This window comes from Apis florea, unplaced genomic scaffold (assembly GCF_048593485.1).
Source record: "Apis florea isolate Af1SG1 unplaced genomic scaffold, ASM4859348v1 contig_3081_pilon, whole genome shotgun sequence".
NCBI classification, from domain to species: domain Eukaryota; kingdom Metazoa; phylum Arthropoda; class Insecta; order Hymenoptera; family Apidae; genus Apis; species Apis florea.
In genome coordinates, this window is record NW_028256703.1 from 1,492,261 (window position 1) to 1,517,361 (window position 25,101).

Consider the following 25,101-nt stretch of genomic DNA (forward strand, 5'->3'; position numbering starts at 1 on the left):
CCCCCCACTGGCAGTTCCGCTCCCGCTGCGAAGCCACGCAGCAAGTAGCGAGTATACGATCAGTGTCGGGCCGACCGGCAACGTGTGTAGACAGTGTGCGACGTTCACGCGTTTATCCTCACGGTTTATTTTGATACACGACCGAGTTACATTGGGGAAACGAAATCTCGCGGTCGTCGTTGTTGGAATTCTGCTCGTTCTCGAGGGCGTCGAGGGAAGAAAGAAAAGAGGTGAGCGATATCAATCCTTTCGACCGTGTGAAATAGGTGACCAAGATGGATAATGGATGATTTGGAATAATTATCTTTTTCTTTTTGCGAGTTTTAACAGGACGGAAAGTAAATAATGTAAGTGTAATGATGTTTGGTAATTTTGTTAACATTGTCGTAAAATTGATCGATTTATCCTTGATTGACGATCTTTCGAGAAGATTGAACATTTGGAATGATATTGTTGGCAAATTATTGTAGAAGTGATACGTTACGAGGTATTGAAAAAATTGTTATATATAGGTAGAATGATGTTAGATTTGAAGCGAGCGGAGTTTTGAAACAGGTAAAGAAAAAAAAAAAATTGAGAAATGATTTGATCATTCCTCTTTGACTGTGAAATCGTGAAAATATTCATAACTCGTTGCTTGTCAATTTATCGGTATTATTAGCTGGTAAATTATCGTGGAAGAGAGGTGTCCGGAACACGGACACGTGTTGATGATACTCCTGTTGAATCTTCACCCACGCTCTCTGTTCTATGCTTATTGTTTTTTCTTTAGGAATAACTCTCTGCTCTCTATAAACAACCTCGTAGTACACGCTTTCTTACACGATCATATTTATAATTTTATTTTATTTTCCATGGTGGTTATCCAATGGGCACCGTGACGCGACGATTTTGCTTCTGATCGAGGAAAAGGATTCACGTGCAATCGTTCGCGTTCGAGTTTTTGTTTAACGATGGAAGTGGTGGAATGTGGTTTGTGAAACGAAAACGTAATAGCTCGGCTTCTACGTAATAGAGGCAGCTGTGAGATAGTTTTCGAAAATTTTATTTTTGAATGGCGAACACACGTGATTTTTTTAAATATACGATCCATTCTCTCAGAATTATCGATAATTCATTTCGATTAATCGAAACGAAGAGTTTCTATCTGTAAAAAATATTAAATTCCCTCGATATTTCAGTATATTTGTGTATATTTTTTAAAAGGTATTAGCTTCGTATAAATTTGCAAAATTTATTATTATATATATATATCGTTTATATATACGTTGGACCATAATTTCCTAAGAAAATTTCAAATTTAAATATAACGATAAAATTTGGAGCAAAACACAAAAAAAAGCTCTTACACGTGTCATAATATTCCCCTCTGAAATTCGATGTTTTGCGCATATATTAAAAATGTGTTTTCGTGACGAAAGAACAAAGAAAGTTGTTCGGTAATCTCGTTAAAATTCTCCTGGCAGTAGCGAAATAAGGGTTGGCACCTCCCTAGTCGGCGAAATTACTCGGCCAACGTCGACTATTTAAAATGTCGTTCTTTGTTGCCTCTTACAGACTTTTATTATTCCGTAGCGAGAATTAATGTCGAGGTGAATGGCTTCCCCTTTTTATTTATGACTTCGTTTTACAAAGCGATTCTTAAAATTCACCGATACTTTACGAGAACACGTTCTCTTTTTTAAAAGCGTTTCTTGTTTAACTGGATATTCCTGTGGATTATGATCAAAGAGAATGTCAATTGAAAAATTACGCACACACTGAGAAACGTGTAACATTTATATTTATTTTAAGTTATTAAAATATGTTTGCACGATTAATCGATGAATTTATTTAGATCAGAAAAGAATGATTATTTTTCGTTTGCCAGTATTTATATTATTATATTTATATTAAATATATTCGTAAATAGACTATGGATCCTTATGCATTTATGAATTTGAAATGTAAAAAATTTTATAGAATTGATATGCAAAAGATATGCAAAAATATATAAAAATATCCAGAGTAAAATACATATTATGATATGAAGCAGATTCCTTTATCTCAATTCCATTTCTATAGACATGCTCATGAGAAGAATTTTAATTTTAATAAATATTCATAAATCTATTCATAAATAACAAGATATGTAATTATAAATACAGAAGAGAAATATTTAAAACGTTCAAACTTTTCATTTACAAATTATTTAATTTAATTTAAACACGCCTTTTTTTTAATATTTCAGAAAATAACAATACGTAATTTAATCTTTGTAAATTCATATTATAAATTAAAGAAGAATTAAACGTACATCATATTTTTTTCCCTCGCATTTTCGAACGATTCACCTGTGTTTCATGCGTGATAATTAACCCCTTCATTACATGACAAACAACAGTTTCGCGTGTCACGACTCGCTTCCGCAACTTGTAAATTGACCAAAGGCTGGGTCTGGGTCTATTCCACCCCAACGCAACTGGCGGGTTCGATTCACCCTTGTCCTTTATCCTCGGGGTGAATTTCCTCTCTGCATTTCGTGAACCCCCTATTTCCACACAATACGAGAAACTCTCCCTCGAGCAATTTCGAAAGCATAAATTTACTCTCTGAGTCATCCTATCGTATTTATATCTATATTTTTATATACCGTTTATAATAAAAATCAAATTATATTTATATAGTAATTAGAAATAAGATCATTTTCTAAAATATTTTTTATTCATAAATTTAGATATATGAATTACATTCATCTGGAGTTTGAAAATTATTCTCCCAGACATTTCAGTCCATAAGAAAATTGAATTTACTTTTTTCAAAAGTTCTATATAAATTTTCATTTATTCCTCTTAAAAATTATTTATAGTCGTTTGTTATTATCATAATTTATAAATTAATATCGTTCGTTTATAACAATTGAAATTTTATTATCGACTTGAGAAATATTACGCTTCCGTTTTCAGAAATGTACAAGTTATCGCGATTATCATGTTTCTCTAGTTTCGAGTAAAAAAATTGTTCATCGATATACAGAGCGATATCTATTCAGTTTAAAAGATCATTTATCAGAGTAAGCAGAGGGTATAACTCGTTTCAACGCGATGAATTCATTAAAAAATAAAATCATAAACGGAATATGTAATATGTAGATTTCTCGTGCAGTGGTTCAGATCGATAATAATCATCGTGGAACGGCATTGACACGCTTTCGTTCGTCTCGATATTCGTTCGACCGTATGAATTTCTGGCGCGATAGATCGAATGCCATTGAAATGAGAAAAACCGGCATCGATGAACTTCCAGATCGAAGATCACGCAACTCTCTAAATTGCCAATACCAAATTAATTCAGGAATTTTCATATCCTCTTTTCCTCTTTCATTCGATCGTCAAATTGAAAAGCTCTTCCAACGTTACCCAACCAAAATTAAAAATTATAACACGAAGCAATTTGTTTGGAGCGTCTTTTTTATTTCTCTTCTAAAATTTTCTTTTCTTTTAAACAAAATTTCCGAAATTTACAAAATAATTTATGATGTTTAATTTATTTAACATACAAAAAAAAGTTGTAAAAGTTGCTTTTATCCTCGTTACTCTAAAAGAAGAAGTTATTATTTGTTTTAAAAAGTAATGGCGTATCTTGAAAAGTTTTATAATATACGTTCCAGGATTCTCTTTTATTTTTAAAACGCGATAAACTATTCCTTTTTTTTACCCTCTTTAATAGAAGTAAAAAAATTTTTTTTTTTAAATCTCGTAAAAAATCGTACATCCTTTTATTACGAGCAACAATAATGGTATTATATATATATATATATATACCAAAGATTTGCACGTAATCTCTTTTGTCCAATGTTTTATGCCCATAGGGAGGAATAAGTGCTGACCAGGGACGATAAATATGTTATTACACCTTTTACGTGGAAGCAGCCCCTACTGCATTTTATGTATCGCGTTAAAAGTATCAGCTTTTCTCCTTATCTTTTTCTCCTTATTTTGCAAGGGAAACGTAAAAAAATTTTATTCTTTTCGTAAAATTTCTCTTTCGAAAAAGGAAAAAATAAACTGGATAAAAAAAATCAAAATTATTTGTATTTAAAAGAAAAAATATATAAAATTGTGTTTTCAAGTTTGTAGAAAATACATATGCAAAAAAAAAAAAGATTCAAACTTAAGAGACGTTAAGGTAAAAAACAAAAAAATAGTCTCTTATTTCTCGTATGAAATATCTTGTTAGCAATTACGCGCAATTTGACTATTAGATAAATAGATAAGAAGTTATAAGATGATACGAGAGAATTGGCATCGATTCAAAGAGATCGATAATTGTCGCATTTACATTAGCAAAATTTGACGACGTAACGCTTTATTTGGTACAGTGGCAGATTCACCATTCCGATTTTAGACTTGTATCATTAATCGAATATCTGAATATCTGAACATCATCGAGGCGGAGCACATTTTATCATCTTTCGCGAACAATTATTATTTTTACCATTCGACCTGTAACACGAATTTTGGCACGCGAGATACACTCCCTTTGAACAGTTTACACGCTGAAATTTCCCGCATTTCACTTTCTCGTTTGATCTTCAATCGCCTGTTTCGAATTACTTATTTATGCCCATTGTAAATTACAATGGAAGGAAAACGAAGGATTCCCGATTTTATTTTCGTGAGATGAAAATTTGAAAAAATTTTCAAATTTCGAACGAAGAGAATGAAGATCGCGCGAAGAGTTTTGTTCGAGCAATCGAGAAGCGAATGCTCGGTTAATAATTTTCTTATCTCGTTTTATTGAATTATTGACTTGATCGTACGAGAGCCTCGAGCTGTTCTTAAACATCGAACGATCTTGCGCACATCTTACACGCCCCGTTACAATAATTTTCTCAAGATTTCAATACGTTCTTATCTCTTCTTGCAACGATAATCTTAATCTTGACAGACGGTATCCGCATCATCTCGTTTCGTTAACTTTATTCGATCTTTCGAATGGACAGGATCGATATATTAAGTTGTTATTACGTGAACGTAGAATAATTAATATTTAGAAAGTTGATTAATTTTTTAAATATTAAATTTATAGTATTATTTTTCCATTTATTTTTAACACCTCGTATTTTTCTATATTAAATTGTCAAAAATTGACCAAATAATCATAACATTACGTAAGAAATATTTATTTCTTTCTGCCCTATATCGTAACTCATTATATAACGACACTAAAATACGGAAAGAGATCCAAATGATAAATTGACGGAAGAGCGTTTTAAGAGACCACTATTTAACTCCTGGTTAACACTATCACAGATCCCTTTATTTTTTACTTTATTATCCCATTATCCCATTCGTATTCATTAAAGCTTCCCTGTCTCAACAAATTATGCATCTAAATATTTGCCAAAGCGAAAAACATAAACAGAACGATTCATAAATTCACGTACAAAAAGTGAATCTACATATTAAAAATAAGATTGATTAATACGAGTATTACGTTACATTAAAATTATAGATATAAATAAGGAAAACTTGATCGTCCATTAAACTTTTATTTCATTCATGTATTTCGATGTACACGATTTACTTTTGGTAAAATTTTATCGATACACTATGATAAATTCTTTTACAAATTCGTTAAAACAAATTCTAAAACATTCAATTATTTCGTACAACTCTTAGTTAATTCCGCTTCGTAGCATAGAAACTCCTCTACATTTTTTCTCGACTTGAGCTCGAAGAAAAGTTGGAAGAAAAAGTAAAATAAACGAGATTTCAGAAGTGAATTAAACAAATTATAAAGTTCGACTTCCAATTTTCTCCTGTTCAAAATAACAACGATAACTTACAAAAATCTTGCATACAAACTTTCAATGTAGATTCCATCCCTCTTGCATAATCCTCAACCGATATTTTTTTCCAATACCAACTCGTTACACGTTTACTTACCGACCTCTGCAATCAATTCATCGAAAAGTATTCCACGAACGTATTAACAATTCCCCTCCCCACACACACACGATTGCGCATTTATAGATCGAACAACGCACGATTTTTTTTCTGGTTACTTTCCACACCAGGATCGTTCCACGTAATAGAAAAATTCCCCTAGGCGGTCCTAAGCTTGGGAAAGAGAGACCTCGTCGACACCTGCTCGAATAAAACACGAGATTTCCTCCATTTTCTGGCGGGAACTGCGGCCCACCCCCGCACGCCGAAATTCCTGCGGTCATTTTCGTGTTCCACGCTACGAATTTTCTCATCCTCGTGCCAACGAAGCCGGGAAACGTCTGTGTTTATTCGAGGAGCGGCTCCCCGACTTTTGCCCATTGTATTTATACCGTCCAACTAAAACAGATCGAATGCATGCATCAACGTTTGAAACACGGCCGTTTGAGAAATGAGAGAGGGTGGAACGATTCCGAAGGGGAGGTTAACGTAACGATAATGGTAATCCGGGAATAATTCGATACAATTGAAGAGCCATTGAGAACGATGCCTGGGCTCTCGATTCAGCAAATTTACTTTCTTCCATCGCATCGAACGATTCTTTTCTTTTCTCGACGTTTTGATCGAAGCTGTTTTTCTTGCATTTTGATTTTTTCCTTCTTTTTAGTAATTCAGAGGTGAAAGTATACGAATTTCGAAAGTATTCGAGGAAATTTTTATTTCGTTGTTCAATAATTAATACATTGGTTGAGAAATGAAAACTTTGTTGAAAATTTAGGAATATTTTCCTTTTGGAAATCTCTGGAGTAAGGTCGTTTATTAATCGAGAAAGTTGTTTCCGACGATTAATATTCATGATTCGTAATTTCTAATTTTCTCACGAACGATGAGAATATATTCGTTGCATCCTGTTCCTCGAGAACCATTTTGTAATTTCCATTTCTCGCGCAAGGGAATAAGGATATTCGTCGAGCCACTTGGGGGCCTGCACAAAGTCTTAAATCGAATCACCAAAAAAGATACAGCGTGCCGCGCAATTGTCGTAGGTCGTCTCGAAGGAATAATTTAAAAATACAACCGCGACAGGGACCTATTTCTGGCGAAGACTGGCCGCCCGTTTCGAGTTCGAGGCTGATCGTGGTCGGGTTGGGCACCGCGCACGCGACGATCTTCATCGACACGTGTCCACTCGGTGTCAATCGCCTGTTCAACCGTCAATTTATCCATCGAGGCAACATCGATATCCGTGCACGATCGATCGATTTTCGTTTCATTCGAGTTTCATTTCGAGCTCGACGAGACGACCAATCCATGGTTCCTGTTTCCCCTGTGATATATTAATTGATCCGGTTAGTTCGATCGATCGAGAATATTTTTAGAATTCGAGCAGAAATACACGTGAGGCTTGTTTTCCAGTGTGACGATCTCGAAGTGGATTGATGAACCGAATGCGGAGAAGAATTTTGGAGATGGGAAAATTTGGACAGAGTTATTCAATTCGTAATTTTGCGGAATTGAATTTTTGAAAACGAATCGATCGAAAAAAGTGGACAGAATCGAAGGAAAAGAAAGTGTATTAAAATAATCGCGCAATCTAATAATTAATAAACAGCTTGCCTTAAACCATCATGTTTGAGAGATTTGCTCGAGAGTTAATGACTTGCTGACAAGTGTAAATATACAAGAATTTTCTTAATTCACTAAACTATCCAGCTTTAGAATGAACGTAATTATTGACAGAATGTTTGAATCCTCTGGTATAAATATTGATCGAGCATGTTAAGGATAATTACGAAACTTTGGTTTATAATTATGACGTAGGAAAGTTTTGCGAGTTCGGCGTGATTCCTTCGACGTGCGATTATTATTCTTGCTGCTAATTTTACCCCTCGTCAACAATCGTGCTCCTCGCCTCGTACGTTATTCCTTTATTTATTTATCTCTAAAGTGTATGAAGTTGACTAAAACGGTGTCATAACGATGGAAAAGTCTTCTTCTTGTCGAACCCTTCTTGTCTTTTGAAATTTTTAAATTCTCCAAACGACACGTGATCTTTTTGGCAAAGTTTTAAAACGAACGTTCCCCTCAAGAATTTTGACACCGTTTCTTTGATGTAACATTCTTACCTTCTTTCTTCTTCTATCTTGCTCCTCTTATTTCCTCTTCATCTTTATTTATTGGAAAATTTTATTGGAAGAGGGAGAAAGATTTTTCGCAATTGAACGATCCGATGAAAGACAATAGCGTTTTCGAAGAAAGTCCATTCGAAGAACGGATGTTACGATGTCTCTTTTAAGCAAGTACAATTGTATTCGATAGAACATATATTAGAGAATGAGTGATTAAATATAGATAATACAATTCTTTCGCTTTATATTTTTCAGAATCAATTGGCAAAATTTAATATTCTCTCGCATTCGTCTCTTCAATTCTTGCAACTTCGAGCTTATCGAACTCTCGATTCTCTGTTTCACCTTTCGCTTCACCATCGTTGCCGGTCAAACTTGGCCGATCCATTTAAAACTTAGCCTTAAACGAACGGCGCTCGTGGCCAGCCTGCCCGACCCAATTGTTGACTTATCCCACTACCTCGTGCCTCGAATATACACGTATATAGGTCAACAAATATAGGCCAATAATAAAATGGACGACGAGATCGAAATACCATCCGTTATATACCGTTGTATACACATTTACGCAGAAACAACGAAATTACTGTCAATCACCGATCATTCTCGTTTTAATGGCGAATCCAAGCCACGAGCAAACAAAAACCCCTAAGATTTTCGGCTCCGATTCTATTCTAAGACGAAAGCCCGCCTGTATTTCCGCTTGTGTTGGACGGTTCACGGCGAGAATAGCGCATCGACACGAATTTAGGAACGTAACTTCGCGTGTTTCGCGGTTGTATTCGATGATCCATAAACTCGTCCACGGCGATCGATCATCGGTAAGGAGGGTGGAAGAAGAGTGGATGGAAGAGGATCGATACGACGATAAATCGATGAAACGTTCGAAAACGAGGCGAAAATCGATGTTTCTTTTTTTCCTTTTCTTTTGACCGTTCTCGTCGATTTTATTCCACTTTTTAAACGGAAAAGGAAAACGGAACTCTCTTATAACTCTCTATTTTTTGAAACGAGAATTGAAAGAAATCGATGAGAAGTTTTCTAACGTCGTTTCTAGTATCGAGAGTTTCTCGATTCTCTTCGCTTTTTTTTTCATTTATTTTATTTTTTTTTTTTTTTGAGATGAAAAGAAATTTGATTTTTCGACAATCGATAGTGTTGACGAAATTTTCTTTTCTACTTTTCTTTTATACTTTATTTTTGAAACAACAATACGACGAAAGATTTCTAATCTCGTTTTTATCATTTATCAGTTTTCTATTTTTTAAGGAGAAATTTATGATTTTTTTTTTTTTTGAGAGAGAGAGAAAAAATCGATAAATTGTTCTCAGTTATTTTTGACAGATAAAATAATTCACTAATTAATTGTCAGTTACATTCGAAACGAAGATAAATGAAAAGTTTATTTCTCGAAAGACAGAATGATTAATTTATTTTGTTATTGGATTGACATAATGTGACGCTATATATTATTATGAAATTATTTGTTTCTAAGAATTTGGCGAACAACTTAATTATGAAAGCCATGCATTAAGCGCAACGGCATTCAGAGACTTGTTTAAGAACGATTTCGCAATCGTTACAATAGAATCTGAATGTGGGCCAAATATTTTTTACGCCGATTTTCTTAGAGCCATTGTTGTGCAAATTTTATTGTTCTTATTGCTCAAGCTACCAGACGAAATAAAATTCCGATTCCTCTCGTTTTACGACATTTCCACAGAAACTCGGATTATACGTGTAAAATAGATTTATATATGTTTATGTTAATCAAGTTATAAAAGTTTTAAGAATAAAACTCGATAATTCGATTCGGCCAATCTGTTAAACTATTATTATTACTATTATTATTATTACGCAATTCGATCGATTTCCCGTTAAACTTGAATTCTTTCGCTAATCAGTACTCGAATTACTTAATTCGATCTTAATTCGATAGATTGTTGAAACGAGTAGCAAAAAAATCGTATTGAAATGCAACTTTTTGTCCAATTACTTATAAATTTCATTTTTTTTTATATGTAAATTATATCATAAACTATATAGAATTTTATCAAAAATTTTTAGAATCAACGAATTAACGAAATGAAATTAATTAATTAAAAGTATCAAAATGTATGGAATATCTTTCGAAACTCTCTATTTTAATGATATTATGGATCGTAGCACTGGATTCCAATTACGTAATTTTTTTCATAAAAAAAAAAAAGAAAAAGATTTAAAAATGTTGAAGTTACTTTTCCATTCTCCTAAAAAAAAAAAAAAAATAAAAAAATAAGCGTATAAATAAAATTTCAGTCAGATCAAACTGTCCGCTTTCGTTGTATCTTCGAAACAAAAATTGACACAAGAGTCATAGATTCTTCAACGGTAATGGACTATCCATTCCGTGGTTCTCTATCAATAATTCATACCCGATTAAAATATCCTATCTAACATTTTTCTATTTTTCAGATCGAGTTCCATCATCTTTTTATAATGTTGATGAAAGCTCACATAAATTTAGCGGATAAAAAGATACGCCCGTTATATTTTCCGTCGCTCGAAAAAGTTCGAAATTTTCTTTTCCCGCCTTCCCCGAAATCCTTATCTCAATTTCCTTATCTCAAATCCTTTCCAAATATCTCCTCCCTCCCCCCTGATCTTATCCTTAAATTTTATCGTCTTCGAAAATTTCGTTCCTTTCCTAAAATTTTTCCACCCCAATCCCGGAGTACAATCCTCCACCCGTTGATCTCGAAATGCGAATAAAGGCGGAATACGGATCTCCGAACGAGGGGGGGAAAAAAAAGAAAAAAAGAAGAAAGGAAAAAAAAGGCTGGAACACTCTAAAATAACTGCCGTGGGTGTCTACCGTGTCTACACCCTGACAGATCGGTTCACATACGTTTTGTCAGCATTTATAACTCCGCGCGCAGTACACGCGAGGCTGCAGCTGCGGTTAAATAAACCGCGTGCACGCGAGTGTGTAGGTGTGTGCAACGTCCTGCACCGCGGATTCGGCCAAAAAACGAATAAAACAATAGCGAGTGCATTGACGTCATCCTCGCGATGAAAAACGATGAGCGCCGATAAGCGTCGAACGCTTGACTTTTATGTATCGTTAACACTTTCGCATGAAATAACACGGCCACGTGCGCCCTGTGATCTTACATTTACTCCGTCGACACACCCACCCCGATTCGACCGCCACCAGTACTACTACTTTCCATCGATCCATCGATCGCGAGAGAAATTTTTATCAATTTTTCTCTGTACGTACGAGTTTGTAATCGAATTTTCGAGAAAAGGGAATTCCAAGATCTTTTGAATATTTCGCGTGTATCTGTTGCCTTGAGATTCGATCTTTGAAGTAATCATAATAGGGAGTATAAAGTCAAATTGTCAAAAGTAAGTATTTTCATTATTGTCCACTTGCGAGAAAATAAGCGTAACGGAGCTCTCAAATGGATCGATGTCCTTATCTTTTGTTAATGGATAATACTTTGTATTTGGATCATCTACTTGTTGTTGAAAAATATTCTTAAGGGAAATTCTCGAGGGATTATCCAACTAAGTATTCCTAAAGAGGGAAGAAAATCTATGGTTGACTTGCTTTAAATTTTCCCGGGTGTTGATATCGAAGAAAAATTTAAATATTTGTAAAATTCTTGTTCCACGTTCAACGCGTCTTCGCATCCCAAAAATATCTGGCGAGCGAATTTTAATCTAAAATCGTCCGACTAGGAGAGATCTCGTGCGAGCTTGTATTATTCATTCGTGAGCTCGTTGCATACGTAAAATCGCTCCAGATATCTCGTTGATACGAAGAAAGGGTTGTGGAACACGACGATGAGACAAGTAGATACGACGATAACTATTGTCTTGCTACGAGTGTAACTATCGTGATCGAGGACAATACTCTATTTCCGTGATCTAACGATTAATCAGATCAAAAGATTCGAATCAGCAATTTCGACGATCATTATACAGTAGTGATAACCTGATATGATTATTTTCCTATGAAATCTAAGATCGAATCAGCTTACTTCTTCTTTTTATCGGGATCAGAAGATCTTTCTTTCTTTATATGAAAATTTTACGTGATTTTTTTTTTTTTTTTTTTTTTTACGAAAAGATATTTTGAATTGTTCAAATTGTTGTTTCAGTCGCAACTAAAGATTGCAAATCCACAATCGACTTGGACATAAGCTGGTACCACTTATACGCAAGCCTATGTATATTACTAGACACTGAACTAGGGTAAAGTACATTATGAAGGCGAGGATAGGAAAGATATTAATGCGCTCCACTTCGTCCATGGTGTTCCATAAATAAATAACGCCACCACCTTATTCCTGTCCTATCGAAGCGGCAAAAGTCGCTCGCTTCAATTTCGTGCCTCGTTTCTCGATAAAATGGAGAATCATTTCCATGTATAATTTCTAGACAGCTTTTCTACGCGGATTTTCACGGATATAGAAAATTGTGCAATCGTGCAACTATTTATACGTGACGCAAGCCGTGTCGCATTATTCGTGATCCATTCATCAGCCAAGAAATTCCTTTCATTTTTTCCATTTCATTTCGAATCTTTTTCGTTCGAAAAGAAAATTCTCGAATAGCCGCCCGAATCGATCGACCATCTTCGATCCTCGATTTACGAATTTACGAAATAAAATCGAAAACCCGCTGCCACGCGAATATATTGTCTTATTTTTAGCTTTTCCTAGCGGGTGTCAGTCAAACCACAATCTTTTGCCCCGTTGCAAAATTAATGAACTAAACAGTGATTCTAATTTTGTAACGAAAACCAGACTCTCGTTTCACGGGGGAGAGAAAGCCACGCGGCACGGATCGAAATAAGGTTATGCCGGTGTTCTAAAATCGGGGAAATCGAATTATTAGCACGGTATTCGTGGAAAAATGAAGTGCTTTTACGTGGAAAGGAGGGAAAATGAAAACCCCGTTCATTAATGCGCGATGGAAAGGAAAAGAGGAGGGAGGGGATGGACGTGTTTCGCGAAAAAAAAAAAAGAAAAAAACTAGGCCAAATGCCTTCCTCCCCTTCTATGCTTTCCGATAATACGCTATAATATACGTGCTCTGCTATTGAAAATTACTCGTAATAGTTTTGTTAGTAAAGTTATCTGCCATTTTTATAAAAGTTGCGTGCTTCGATCTAATTGGAACAGTTTTTGTTTCGCAAAAATATAATTACTTTGGAGCAACGTTTAGTAAAATAAATTCTTTGATGAATTTATAATAAGAAACACGAGAGACGAAGGGAACGAAAATTTAAGGAGAATGAATTTATTGAGAATACGAGAGTTATTTATCGATTAATTGTTTGAAATTAATCAAGAGAAATAGATTTTAAAAGTATCTTTTGAATTTAATGGATTTTAATTGATAAACTCGATAAAAATGGTTAATTGAGAAACGATTGGTAAATGGAATCATTCTCAATGACGTGGTTGTGTATAATGATTCACGGATTGATCACGAAGATCGTTTATCACGAGTCTCGTAAATTCTCGTCTACATCTGCTCTATGATAAACATATCCATCGACGTACCGAAAGCTTTGAGATACTTTTGGGCTGATCGTTCTGGCCTGTTAATAGTGGTCTCATTCGTGTGATCGTTTCGTGGCTAATATCGATATTAAAATACGAAAATCCAAAGGCGTTGATCCTTCGAGAACAATATTAATCTATAACAACTTGTTTGGACAAGTATTTGAGAATTGGTTAAATTTTATTTCCAATTTAATTCGTAGATAAAATATATCTTCGACAGAAGAAAATCTGCAAAGTTAAATAATATCTCCATTTCAATTTTCTATAAAAATATTTCATCATCGATCTCAGATATTAGGAAACTATCATATTCAACCATCATATTCCTCGCGTTGATTAAATCTTCTTTCGAAGATGGAACGTTCTTATTTCTACGTTTAACTAATTTTTATCGAAACTGATACGTTTCGCTTATCGAATAACACTAAGAGCAAACTTAATTAAAATTTTAATGGCATAATAATTAAGCTCTTATTTTCTGTGGATACGTATGTTTTATATTTAATAATATTTATTAATAATTAATAATTAATAATTATCAATACTTCGTTATTCCAATACTGATATTTAATGAGCGAGAGCTATGAAGTGATATCATAGGTCAAACGCGCTTCTCTCATTTATGCAATATTATACAACAATATTATACAATTACAATACAGGCATAAATATATTAAACGCGTTAAATTTATATCTGAATTTAAATGCAGTCTTCTCTGTTCTGGACTATTCGTGCCAAAACACGAATTAATCGTTTGGAAAAAGTTTAATCAACGCATCATTTCGTTGGGGATTTCATCGAGGATTACGAAACAAAGGGAAATAAATTTTCGATTCGTACAATGAGAATCTGCCATTTCTATGTCTTGCCAATTTCAGATTCCATTTCTAAATTTTCTTATTACAATGCTCGTGTTCTAGCCCCTGTTCTTTTCCCTGTGCGCGCTCTCACGAATATAGATCGATTAACTGGAAAAATATAAAAAGAAATACATAAATATTCTACTTTATAATCTGTAAGTTTTGTTCACGCGCCACTAGGTCCGAACACCCGTCTATTTTCGTTCCTCAAAATCCGAATTATTCAAATTTTCAATGTCGATGTACTTTCATCGCTCGCGCTTCTCATTCGAAATTCAAAATATTATAATTTTTAAGATTTTCATTTCTACTCGATATATTTATACCTACGCTGCGTAAAGAAGTTCAAAGGGATAAAAGAAAATTTGTAGAATTTTAAAAGATCACGAGTCTCAAACTAATTTTATCAGCTTATCATTAGATTCTATTTATTGTTCTTCGACTACAATTTATAGCCATTTTCACGTACAATACCTTCCAAAGTAGAGTGCGTAAAGTTTATTTTTGTGACAAATAATAAACTTTTCTTATGATTATAATAACTTGAAGAATTGTTAGAACGCCCGACTTAATAAAGAAAGCACGTGCCCGTTAATTCCATTGAATTTACATGCACGTGAGGGCATTTATGCATTTATGCAAAATTTGCGCATGAAAATGTCCATGATATGCAAATGATTCAAAGTGTATAGTCGCTTATTACGATATTTGAGAAGTAAACTCAGCTTTAATCATATTTTATTTTTATTTTCTTTATAAATCTAGTTCAACGAATATTCTGCGAATATTCCATCGTAAAAACGAGAGAAGAAAAGTGATCGATAAAATTCGAGAAAAAAGAAAAATGACTTTGCAAAGATGGCCAAAAATTTCGATGACAAAGAAACGAATACTTGAACAATGAACCCGTTGTTTCGAGTGATTGTCCTCATCTCACGTTTTCCAAATTATTCTTTGCAATAATCTCTAGAAACTCGATATTTGACAAGAAAATCTTATATTTGGCATAGTGTGTTATTTAATTTGGCTTCCTTGTGCAGACATTGACAAGCTAACCTTCTGGTAAAAGGAGACCAGAAACGAAATAATGATAGAAGATTTCGACAGAAGGTTTCTTGCCAAATTATTTTCAGGGCATCCACGTACTCGTGTCTCTTTCTCTCTCTTCCAGTTTTCTTTTTCTTCTTATCCTCGAAAACGAGAAATTCTTAGCTCCTATGTAATTGCTGTCCTCCTTTCTTTGTCCGCTCAGAAAGCACTCGTTCCATCTTTCGTATTTCATTGGAAAATTGGTTTCAATTTAATTTATTGGATGTGTTAATTGTATCGTAATAACGTAATAATTTATTATTGTATGAACAAGAAATAAAATATTTCGAATTAATTATTACAATTACTTTTTGAAATAGTTCGTGGAAATATCAATGAATTTTACCATATTTTTCTTCCTTTTAAGTTTTACGATTGGAATTTGGAATTAATTGGAATTACGTTTCTAGTATTCTCTGTTGATAAGTTAATTATTATAACAATCTTAGAGGGAAAAGATTATGAAGAATTCGATGGGAAATTAAATATACGTAGAAGAAAATTTATATTTATGTAAAAAAAAAAAAAAGGAAAGATTTTCAAATTTTTAGAAATGGGAAACTTGTCATTTCAATAGAATAATTGATAAATATAAGATTCTCTCAATTTTCTTTTCAAGCTTTCACATATTTCACCCGTGATATATACCTGTTGCGTTAATCTAACAAAATTGTTAATTTTAATGCAACGAACAATTAATCACGATAAAGGGAGATCCATATGGGAATTTGAATTTTGTGCCAAATATTTACACACGAGTTGCAAAGAGAACACATTTAGATATTTGTTGGCAAATCGTTTAAATTTTAATTTTTTGTTATCGATTTTTGTTCGATCCTTGGCAAACTTTTCATCAATTTTCGTTTTGCCTTGTTCACAGGTGTTTGTTTGCAAAAGAAAAAGTGTATTTTTCACGAAGGGAACAGCGAAGAGATAAATAGAGAGAATACACGAATAATCTGGTAAGGAATATTTTTTTCGAATTGACAACAGAGACAGCGGAGGATCGGCACAATAATAAAATCGACACGTGAAATAGAAGAAAGGAAATGGAAGCCACCGAGTGGAACGTCACCGAGGAAAGCGACAAAAATAGTCGGAATGGATGCTCGAAAGAAATGACGAAGATAACGTTTGAGAATTAGAGAAGAGAACTGAAATCTTTGAAAAAGCAGCTTCGTGAAACGTGCGAGAGGCAAAGAAATATTTCCTGTAAAATAGCAGACGTTTGATAAATTATGTAAAAGAAAGTTTCGACGGGATTTAGCTGCGTGCTAAATATGTCGTAAATCCAAAAATACGATAAATTAGATCAGGAGGATTTAACTCAAGTATGAAAAATTTTGGAAAAACGTTGAAAAACGAAATGTCGCTCTCTATAAAATATTAAATAAATTTTACCAAGTATCAACGATATTCTTTGATAATTGAAGAAACGATAAATTTAATCGGACAGACGTGCACCCGTGTAATAAAAGTAACATTACCTCAAATATTTGTTCGTGTTTGAAACGAGCTTTGACCCGTGATTTAAAAACGCAATATGGCGGAGCATTAATTTCGCGAACCGATTTAATCCGACAAAGGAAGAGGGGAGAGATTGCCAAATAAGAAATTTCTAGAATTCGAAGGCGAATGGACGAAATGGCGAGTCGAATGAAAGCTTTGTACAACCAGGTACAGCTATTATACCTCTCTTACAATTTTTCCCCATTCTCTTTTTCAAATCGAGCAATAAAATTAATAACTCTTTCCTCTAATTTTTAAACAGGTCGAGGATATTTTCTGTACGAAACAAAATTATAAGCGAGAAACGTTGCATGTAGTTAACTTGTTTATCAACCTTTTTTATTTTATATAAATTATAGAAAATTTTAAACATCATTTGTCAAGTATAATTTATAATGGAACGCGTTCTTGAGTTTCATTGCGTGTGTCGAACAGGTTATATTCGAGAGGCGAATTCTTCTCGGTTGCACAGTCCTCGTGGGTCTGTCTGTGTGCATATGGTCGGTCGCCATTGGAACCGATCATTGGTTCACGATCGAAGCCCCGGATAAGAACGGTTTACCCATCGGCGACCCTGCCAAAGGAAGAAGATTAATCTACAAGAATATGGGTCTCTGGAGAGGCTGTGTTCAAGGGATAGTACCTGAATCCGAAAACTCCACCAAGTTGGTCCCGTTCGGTAAGTCTTTCCAAATTTTCACATTTCTTCCTTCCATTAATTTTTCCAACGATTTTAATTTTCTCCCGCGCAAAATATTCCAAAAATCAAGTCTCCAGAGTGATGAAAACAAATTTATTTTTATTTCTTAATTACTCGTTCGTAAAAGAAGTTTATCAGAATTTTGTAAAATAATTAATTTAATAGAGTAATTTAAATCGAAGTTGAAAATCGCCTCCAATGATGGCCAAGTGTCTGCTTGATAATTGGCTCGAATAATTCCCGCTTTCCCAATAATTGTGAACGCGTGATTCAGAATCAAGTTCTCGACAAGTGCAACGACTCGTTTCAAGCATCCGCCAGTTAGAAGAAAACACGTTCACCAAAAATCCCTCGGATTGTTAAATTGAATAATTGAAGAGGTGGCAGGACGATAGCGATGGCTTCGTTTCAAAAAAGGCGGGCTCCGCAATGATATCCACGGGCGCGCGATGATCTATCTAGTTGAGGAGAACACATTGTGGAATGATTATTCTGTTCGAGCGCTTTAAATAGAATCTAATGGAGGAATAAAATATCGTGTCGTGTAAACAAATCTTTCGCAATATCAACGTTTTAGTTGTACAGTCGCGTGTATGAAATATTTCTTCGACGTTTCTTTCTCCTTTTAAGGTTACTCCCTTTTTTTTTTTTTTTTTACATTTTCATTTCACGTTGAAACACGCGATACGCACGCTGTACACTTTAATTTATTTCGTAGCAGGATATCCATCCACTGTGTCATCAAGAGATTTATCATACCTCGATGAACCAGGCCCGATTTTATAAACCTCTCTCTCTTGGTTTAACTTAATTTATACGTTTGCTCGCACTTCGTTGCACCAGGCTGGCTAACTTCAAATAAAAATCTACCACGTCTGAGCCCACTTTAACTTCTCTTTCAGTAAACTTTCAGAGACATTTTTCGCATCGGGTAAAGTGATTTTTGATGTTTGATCGTTTTCAATCGTCTATCTTTATCGTTTCGATTCGGTTCTTTATTTTTTTTTTATTTCTTCTTCGTAATTGTTCCATTTCTTTTTTCTTTCTTCTTTTTTAAACGATTTAAAAAATTTTTAATTTAGATTCAAAGGCTACAACAAACCTAGTTTCGCTCTTTGTAGTTAATCACGTTCATGTCAGCGTCTGTAGACCTACGCTCACTTGTCACGCGTCACGTTCACTGTTCCACACGTGTGTTTCATCATGCATACGTCACAGCCACCAAATTAGACAACTGTAATATCATCGTAAATTGGCCGAGCACCGATCATTCCCCTTCACCTTTGATCAATCTTCCTAAATTTAGTAAACTTTTACACTTTGCGCAAAAATTATTTAATTATTTCTCAATGAAACGGTATCTAACCCTTATCGTTACGATAAGATTTCCGAGCGATTTTTACAGAAAAATTCTTAATCCTCGACGAAAGAACAATTCATTCTTCAAATATCTCGCAATTTCTATCGATATCGTAATATTTTCGAGGCAAAGTTTTTACACAAAAATTCTTGATCATTCCTCAATGAAAGATATCTAATTTCTATCGATATCGTAATATTTTCGAGGCAAAGTTTTTATGCAAAAATTTTTAATCATTCCTCAATGATATCTAATTTTTATCGATATTATAATCTTTTTGAGGCAAAAATTCCCAATGAAAGATCTTGATCATTTCTCAATGAAAGACACCTAATTTTTATCGATATCGATAATCTTTTCGAAGCAAAAATTTTTACATTTCAAAAATTCTTGATCATTCCTCAATGAAAAGAGTACAACCCATTTTCCAGATAGTTCATCAGCGTTTATTTCTTCCCATATTCCTTTCCATAATCGAGGTAAAAATTATTCTTCGATAAAAGGTGAGACGGATTCGAAAATGATCGTAAATTGACGATCCCTCGGATGATCGGGGAGGATTAAATATCACACGGTATAAATATTGATCACGTTCTTATTGTCTCTCCTCAGCCCTCGTTCAAAGGCTGAGGCGTAAAAATAACTTACCGTGACGCGGGACACGGACGGGAGAGGCGATCCATGGGGGAAAAAAAGAAAGGAAAAGAAAAGAATAAGATAAGCAGGATGAGAGAATAGTAAATGGGAAGGGTGTGAGAGGAATGAAGATTGATAGGGTGATTACCGGTAAACCGGGAGGGATTTAACCGGGGGTCCGATTCATACATCAAACTTGCGAGTGTGAAAACTGAAAAAAAAAAAAAAAAAAAAAAAAAAAAGGAAAAAAAAAAAAGTTCCCTCTTGATCTAATATTCTCTTATTTTCTTCTCTAGAGGAGTGCAAGAACCAGGACATGTTCCCTACCGAGAAACAGTTCAAATTGAATCCGGGATTAAATACAGTAGTCAGTAAGTGAAATTACTTACGTTCCTTTTCTTCTTCTTTTTCCTCTTCTTTTTGAAATTCTTTCTGAAAGAATCATTCTCTTAAAATAGACAGAGAATTTTTGTTCAGGATATGAATTGTCTTCGAAGATACACGCGTACTACGCGTGGTCTACCTCGAAAGTGGACATAATTGGGAAAATTGTTTCCAATTTTCTTTTTTGGAGGGAAGGGGGAGGGGGGAAGAAATTGTATGTCGTAAAGTTGTTGTTGCGTGAACGAACGATGCTCGAAGGCGAAAAGAATGAAGATGAAAAATGGAAAAAGAAGAAGAAGAAGAAGAAGTTATTAATTTTTCGTATTTTGAAATAACTTTCTTTCTAACTTCATTTCTACGTTTTTTCTTCTTTTTTAAATATACTTAATTACATGCTGAATTATTATGTATTCTAACACTTTACATTCCGTATTGACGCTTGGAAGCCAAATTGATCGAATTTGAACCCTTACGTTTTTACAAAATACGTACGAAATTTTACACTCAAATTCGTACGATGTTTCAATAATAAATCGATAAGAAAATAAGAATTGAATTTTTAAAGATCTTTTTTCGAGCAAAAAATTAAAAACAAATGTAAGATCTCTGGAAAAAGAATCTGTCGTGTCGAGACACGCAAGAATTTCAACTTTAACGAATTTTCATTAATTTCGCTTCCCCGCGATCGATATTAATTAGATCGATATTATCGAATTGTCCCTTTTTTTTTTTTAAACCTTTTAACCACGTATCCATGAATTATTATCACTCACGCAGATTATTCGAGGACACAGGTATCGTTCGCGTTAATCAGCCTGTTCGTGATGGTGATGGGATTTTTCTTCTCGATCTACACGTTCCGCAACCCACGATACATGTTCAAGCGATTGGCCGGCGGGATACATTTCATTAGCGGTAATTAATTAGCCAATTACTTTACTCTACTCCTCTCCTTCTCCCCACACTAATTATTTAAAACTATATACACGTTCGCTCCAAGATTTCTTATCTCTCCAATCTCGATTAAAAGTAATTTCTTCGACTACTTAAAATTTTCGAACGAATTTTTCGTTTCGTTCTGATATCCGAAAGCGCACAATCTCCTCTCCAATTCTCGGGGGGCGAAAGTTTGGAAGGGTGAACGTTTAACCTGGTTGCAGCCGCTTGCAACATGGTGGTGATACAAGTGCTCCTCTCCTCGATCGAGTTCGAGAGCAAACACATACACACGACGTTCCCAAAGGGTGCGATCCTCAAGTACAATTTCTCGTTGATCCTCGCGTGGATCGTGTTCCTGTGCAACCTTCTCTCCGGATGCGCCTTCATGCTGTTCTCGAGGAAGCGGAAGAGGGACAAGGCGCCCACCGAGGAGATCGCGATGGCCGACGAGCCGACCATCATCGGCCGTTGATCGCCTTTGATTATTCGATTAAAACGATTATACCATCGTCGTCAATCGCGAATATTTATGCGATCGAATCGAATATAATTCAAAAGACTCGAATCGGTTCCGAGACTCGTCTCGAGCGATTGACTCGGTGATCGAAGCTCGTGAAAGGAAGAATAGAAAGAAACGCTTTTTTGCGCGCATTGAGTGCGATCGTTGAGTGAAAAGAAAATGAATATCGCGGCGCATCTGAACGTACGTGATGATGAACGATGAATTATTTTCTCTCGAAACTCAACAGGATGTGATTGCATCGTAAAAAAAAAAAAAAAAAAAAAAAGAGTAATACTCCGGTGCTTTATTTTTCAACAAATAATGAAATATTGAAATATTACGAACGAGAGAAGTTTTTTCTAGCGTGTATTGTTGGGTTTCTGTTCGGGCAAATGAATCATCATCAATTAAAAGTGTGAAAACAAAGTATGAGATGCACCTCGATATCCAATTATCCTCCAACTGGTTCGAACAATACACTCGTGGTTGAACATTGTGTAATGATTTAACTAACTGATAAATACTGTTGTTACAAGCTATTTTTGTATCGCGAAATACCTTATTGGACCCGGGACCATCCGAACATTAGTCGAAAAATCTCTCTCCTGCAACTTTTGGCGAAATCAATTTTGCATAAAAGTTCTAAAAAAAGAAAAAAAAAAAAAGAAATTGCTCGTTGGAAGTAAATTTCCGTGCAAGTAAGTTGATTCGACGTCAAATCAAACCAGAATCTACGTATCTGTATCACGTTTATATTTTATAAGACCGTATTTTTCTACCCTCTTCGATAACTTCGTCTTCGAATTTAGAGAAAAGAAAAGAAAAAAAAAAAAGAAAAAAGAAAAAAAGAAATACGATATTCCGAATTATTTTTTACCAACTGATAAATGCGACGACGACACAATTTTTTAATGAAAAAAAAAACATACATATATATATATATATATACATATATTAGTCTAAATATAGTTATTCGTTAGAAAGAAGATACAATCTTATTAGGAATAGAAATTTCGAAACGAAACTGGCACTTTGTATTATATTATATCACGTGTATTAGGACGTGTATCGAGTTCAGAAACTATTCTGCAACGTTATACGTCGCGAGCGAGAATCTGCACTAATTAAAATAAGGAAACAATGTTCAACTTGGAAACTTGACGAACCAGTAATTGCGGGGAGCGAAGTGGAATTATCTTCGAGATATTCTCGAAGAGAATGCTGCAGTTTCCATCCCCTATATATAGGATGGAATTGTGATTGAAACGTTATGTTTAATGAACGATCGATCGTTGATAGATAATTAATTTTATGAAATACTTAACGGAGGGATGAACGTTTCTCCAGATTCGTAATTTTACCACGAGTTTGAACAACCATTTATTTTCTCCTTAAACGTCCTTTAAATCGTTTGATCGAATTTTTCTTAATTATTCTTTTTTTTTTTTTTTTTAAGATAATCATAGTGCGAAAGATCTCGACAAGGATCTAGCAAAATCGATTAAAATGATTCTAGTCATGAAAACTTTACGTTTTACCGATTGTACAATGACGAAACGACCGGAACGAGGATTATTTTCGAAACGAGATTCTGTTTAATATCAAAATATATCGTGCCACTTCGACAGTGATTATTTATTATTAAGTCCACGATGCTAGTCGATAAATATGTACGTAACGATCGTAAACGTACAACGTTTTACATTAATTTAGGATTATAATTAAATCGATCCTCGTTTAAACAAAGTTCAAACACACGAGATTGTGTATCGTCGTGTGATCGATTTTTTAAAAAAATTAGTACTTACTTCGCATATATATATATATATATGTGTGTAAATAACTTCACGTCCAATCTTTTACTCAATCTCTTCAAGGATATTCGAGAATGGTGCAATGGAGAATTAACCTGCATGAAATAATAATAAATTATCTTTGTATTTATGAATAGCATATATATATATATATATATATATATACACACGTATAAATGTTTCCAACGTACATTTCTTTTTGAAACAGGATATATCCAGGTTTCTTGCACCATTCTCGTTTTCAAGCGATTACGATTACAAGAAGTTTTCGTCGACTTTCTCGTGTCGTAAGAATCAAGATTTTTACGACGACGAGGAAACGTCGTCTTATTTATGAATTAAGAACGCGAGCATATTCGTGAGAACTCGTGAGAAAATGTTAATTGTTTTTACGTAAATTCGTCTACACAAAAGGCAAATCTACAGGCCGTTAATTTGTCTACTCTTTATCTACGCACTTTGTAGTTGTTTGAGTTTCGAGTTTGTTCTCCTTCGTATCAAAGATTAACGTTCGAATCAACGTTCGCTGATCGAAATTGTTTTACGGGAAAAGAATAACAATGGAGAAGAAGAAGAATTTGTACGAATTGCGAGATATATAAACGCGATGAGACGAACGAAATATTAGAGAATTTAAATTGAACGTAAATGGTATTGTCATCGATTTACTTTGATTATTTTATAAAAATATATATTGGTATAATAATTGCATCGATTAGTGAACATTGATCCCGTTGAATGAAGTGCAAAAAAAAAAAAAAAAAAAAAATATCCGATTGAAAGTTCCTTCGCCTTTTGCTTGTTCAATATAAACGGCTGCCCATGTATTCTGATAAAAGACATCTACTTTATACACGTGTACATGACATGAGAATAAATGTAATTGTTCTTTTCCACGATCGAAATAAAGGGTATTCACAAGTACCAATAAAATGTTATATTAATTTGAATTTAATTGAAAATAAAATTAATTTTGTTCAAATTATGTTATTAATTGCACAAAAAAATTTTTAATATTTCATACTCTCTTAATGAAAATTCAAATTATTATACTCTCTGCTTAAGATTTTTAATCGATAAGTTAGGTAAAAAATAGATAATAAAGTTAATCAGATAGATTGAAGTTGTGTCTCTTGAGCGCATGAACTTGTTCTTTTTCTCTGTGAAATAGACAAGGAAAGGAAATAGTAAGAAAAGGACGGAGATAGGTTAAAAATATTGAAATCAGCGCCATCTTCAGAGTGCCGCAAATGAAACTCAGAAACAAAGGACAGAAAATGGTGCGAGAAAGATAGAGATATAAGAATTGACCCACGGCGCCATCTTACGAATACTACAAACATCTTTGTTTTTAAAGATTTTCGAGAGATGGCGTTGATTGTTAATTCTCATTCTACCTTATCCTTTCGAAGAGGTATTTCTAACAGTCGAGAGATGGCGATGATTGTCAATTCCCATTCTACCTTATCCTTTCGAAGAGGTATTTCTAACAGTCGAGAGATGGCGCTGATTGCCAATTCTCGTTCTACCTTATCCTTTCGAAGGGGTATTTCTAACAATCGAGAGATGGCGCTGATTGTCAATTCTTATTCTACCTTACCCTTTCGAAGAAGTATCACTAACAGTCGAGAGATGGTACTGACGGTCAATTCTTATATCTCTATCTTTCTCGCACCATTTTCTGTCC

The 25,101-nt window shown here is 34.3% G+C and overlaps 1 protein-coding gene across 1 annotated transcript; it reads left to right on the plus strand.

Annotated features, from left to right (window-relative positions):
• LOC100869828 (transmembrane protein 114) lies at nucleotides 1-24,338 on the plus strand. The gene is made up of 6 exons (XM_003694327.4): nucleotides 1-230; nucleotides 16,451-17,247; nucleotides 17,515-17,758; nucleotides 20,072-20,146; nucleotides 20,937-21,074; nucleotides 21,320-24,338. The coding sequence occupies exons 2-6, from the start codon at nucleotides 17,206-17,208 to the stop codon at nucleotides 21,568-21,570; spliced, it is 750 nt and encodes a 249-aa protein (XP_003694375.1). The 5' UTR covers nucleotides 1-230; nucleotides 16,451-17,205; the 3' UTR covers nucleotides 21,571-24,338.
• Nucleotides 24,339-25,101: the final 763 nt, after the last annotated feature.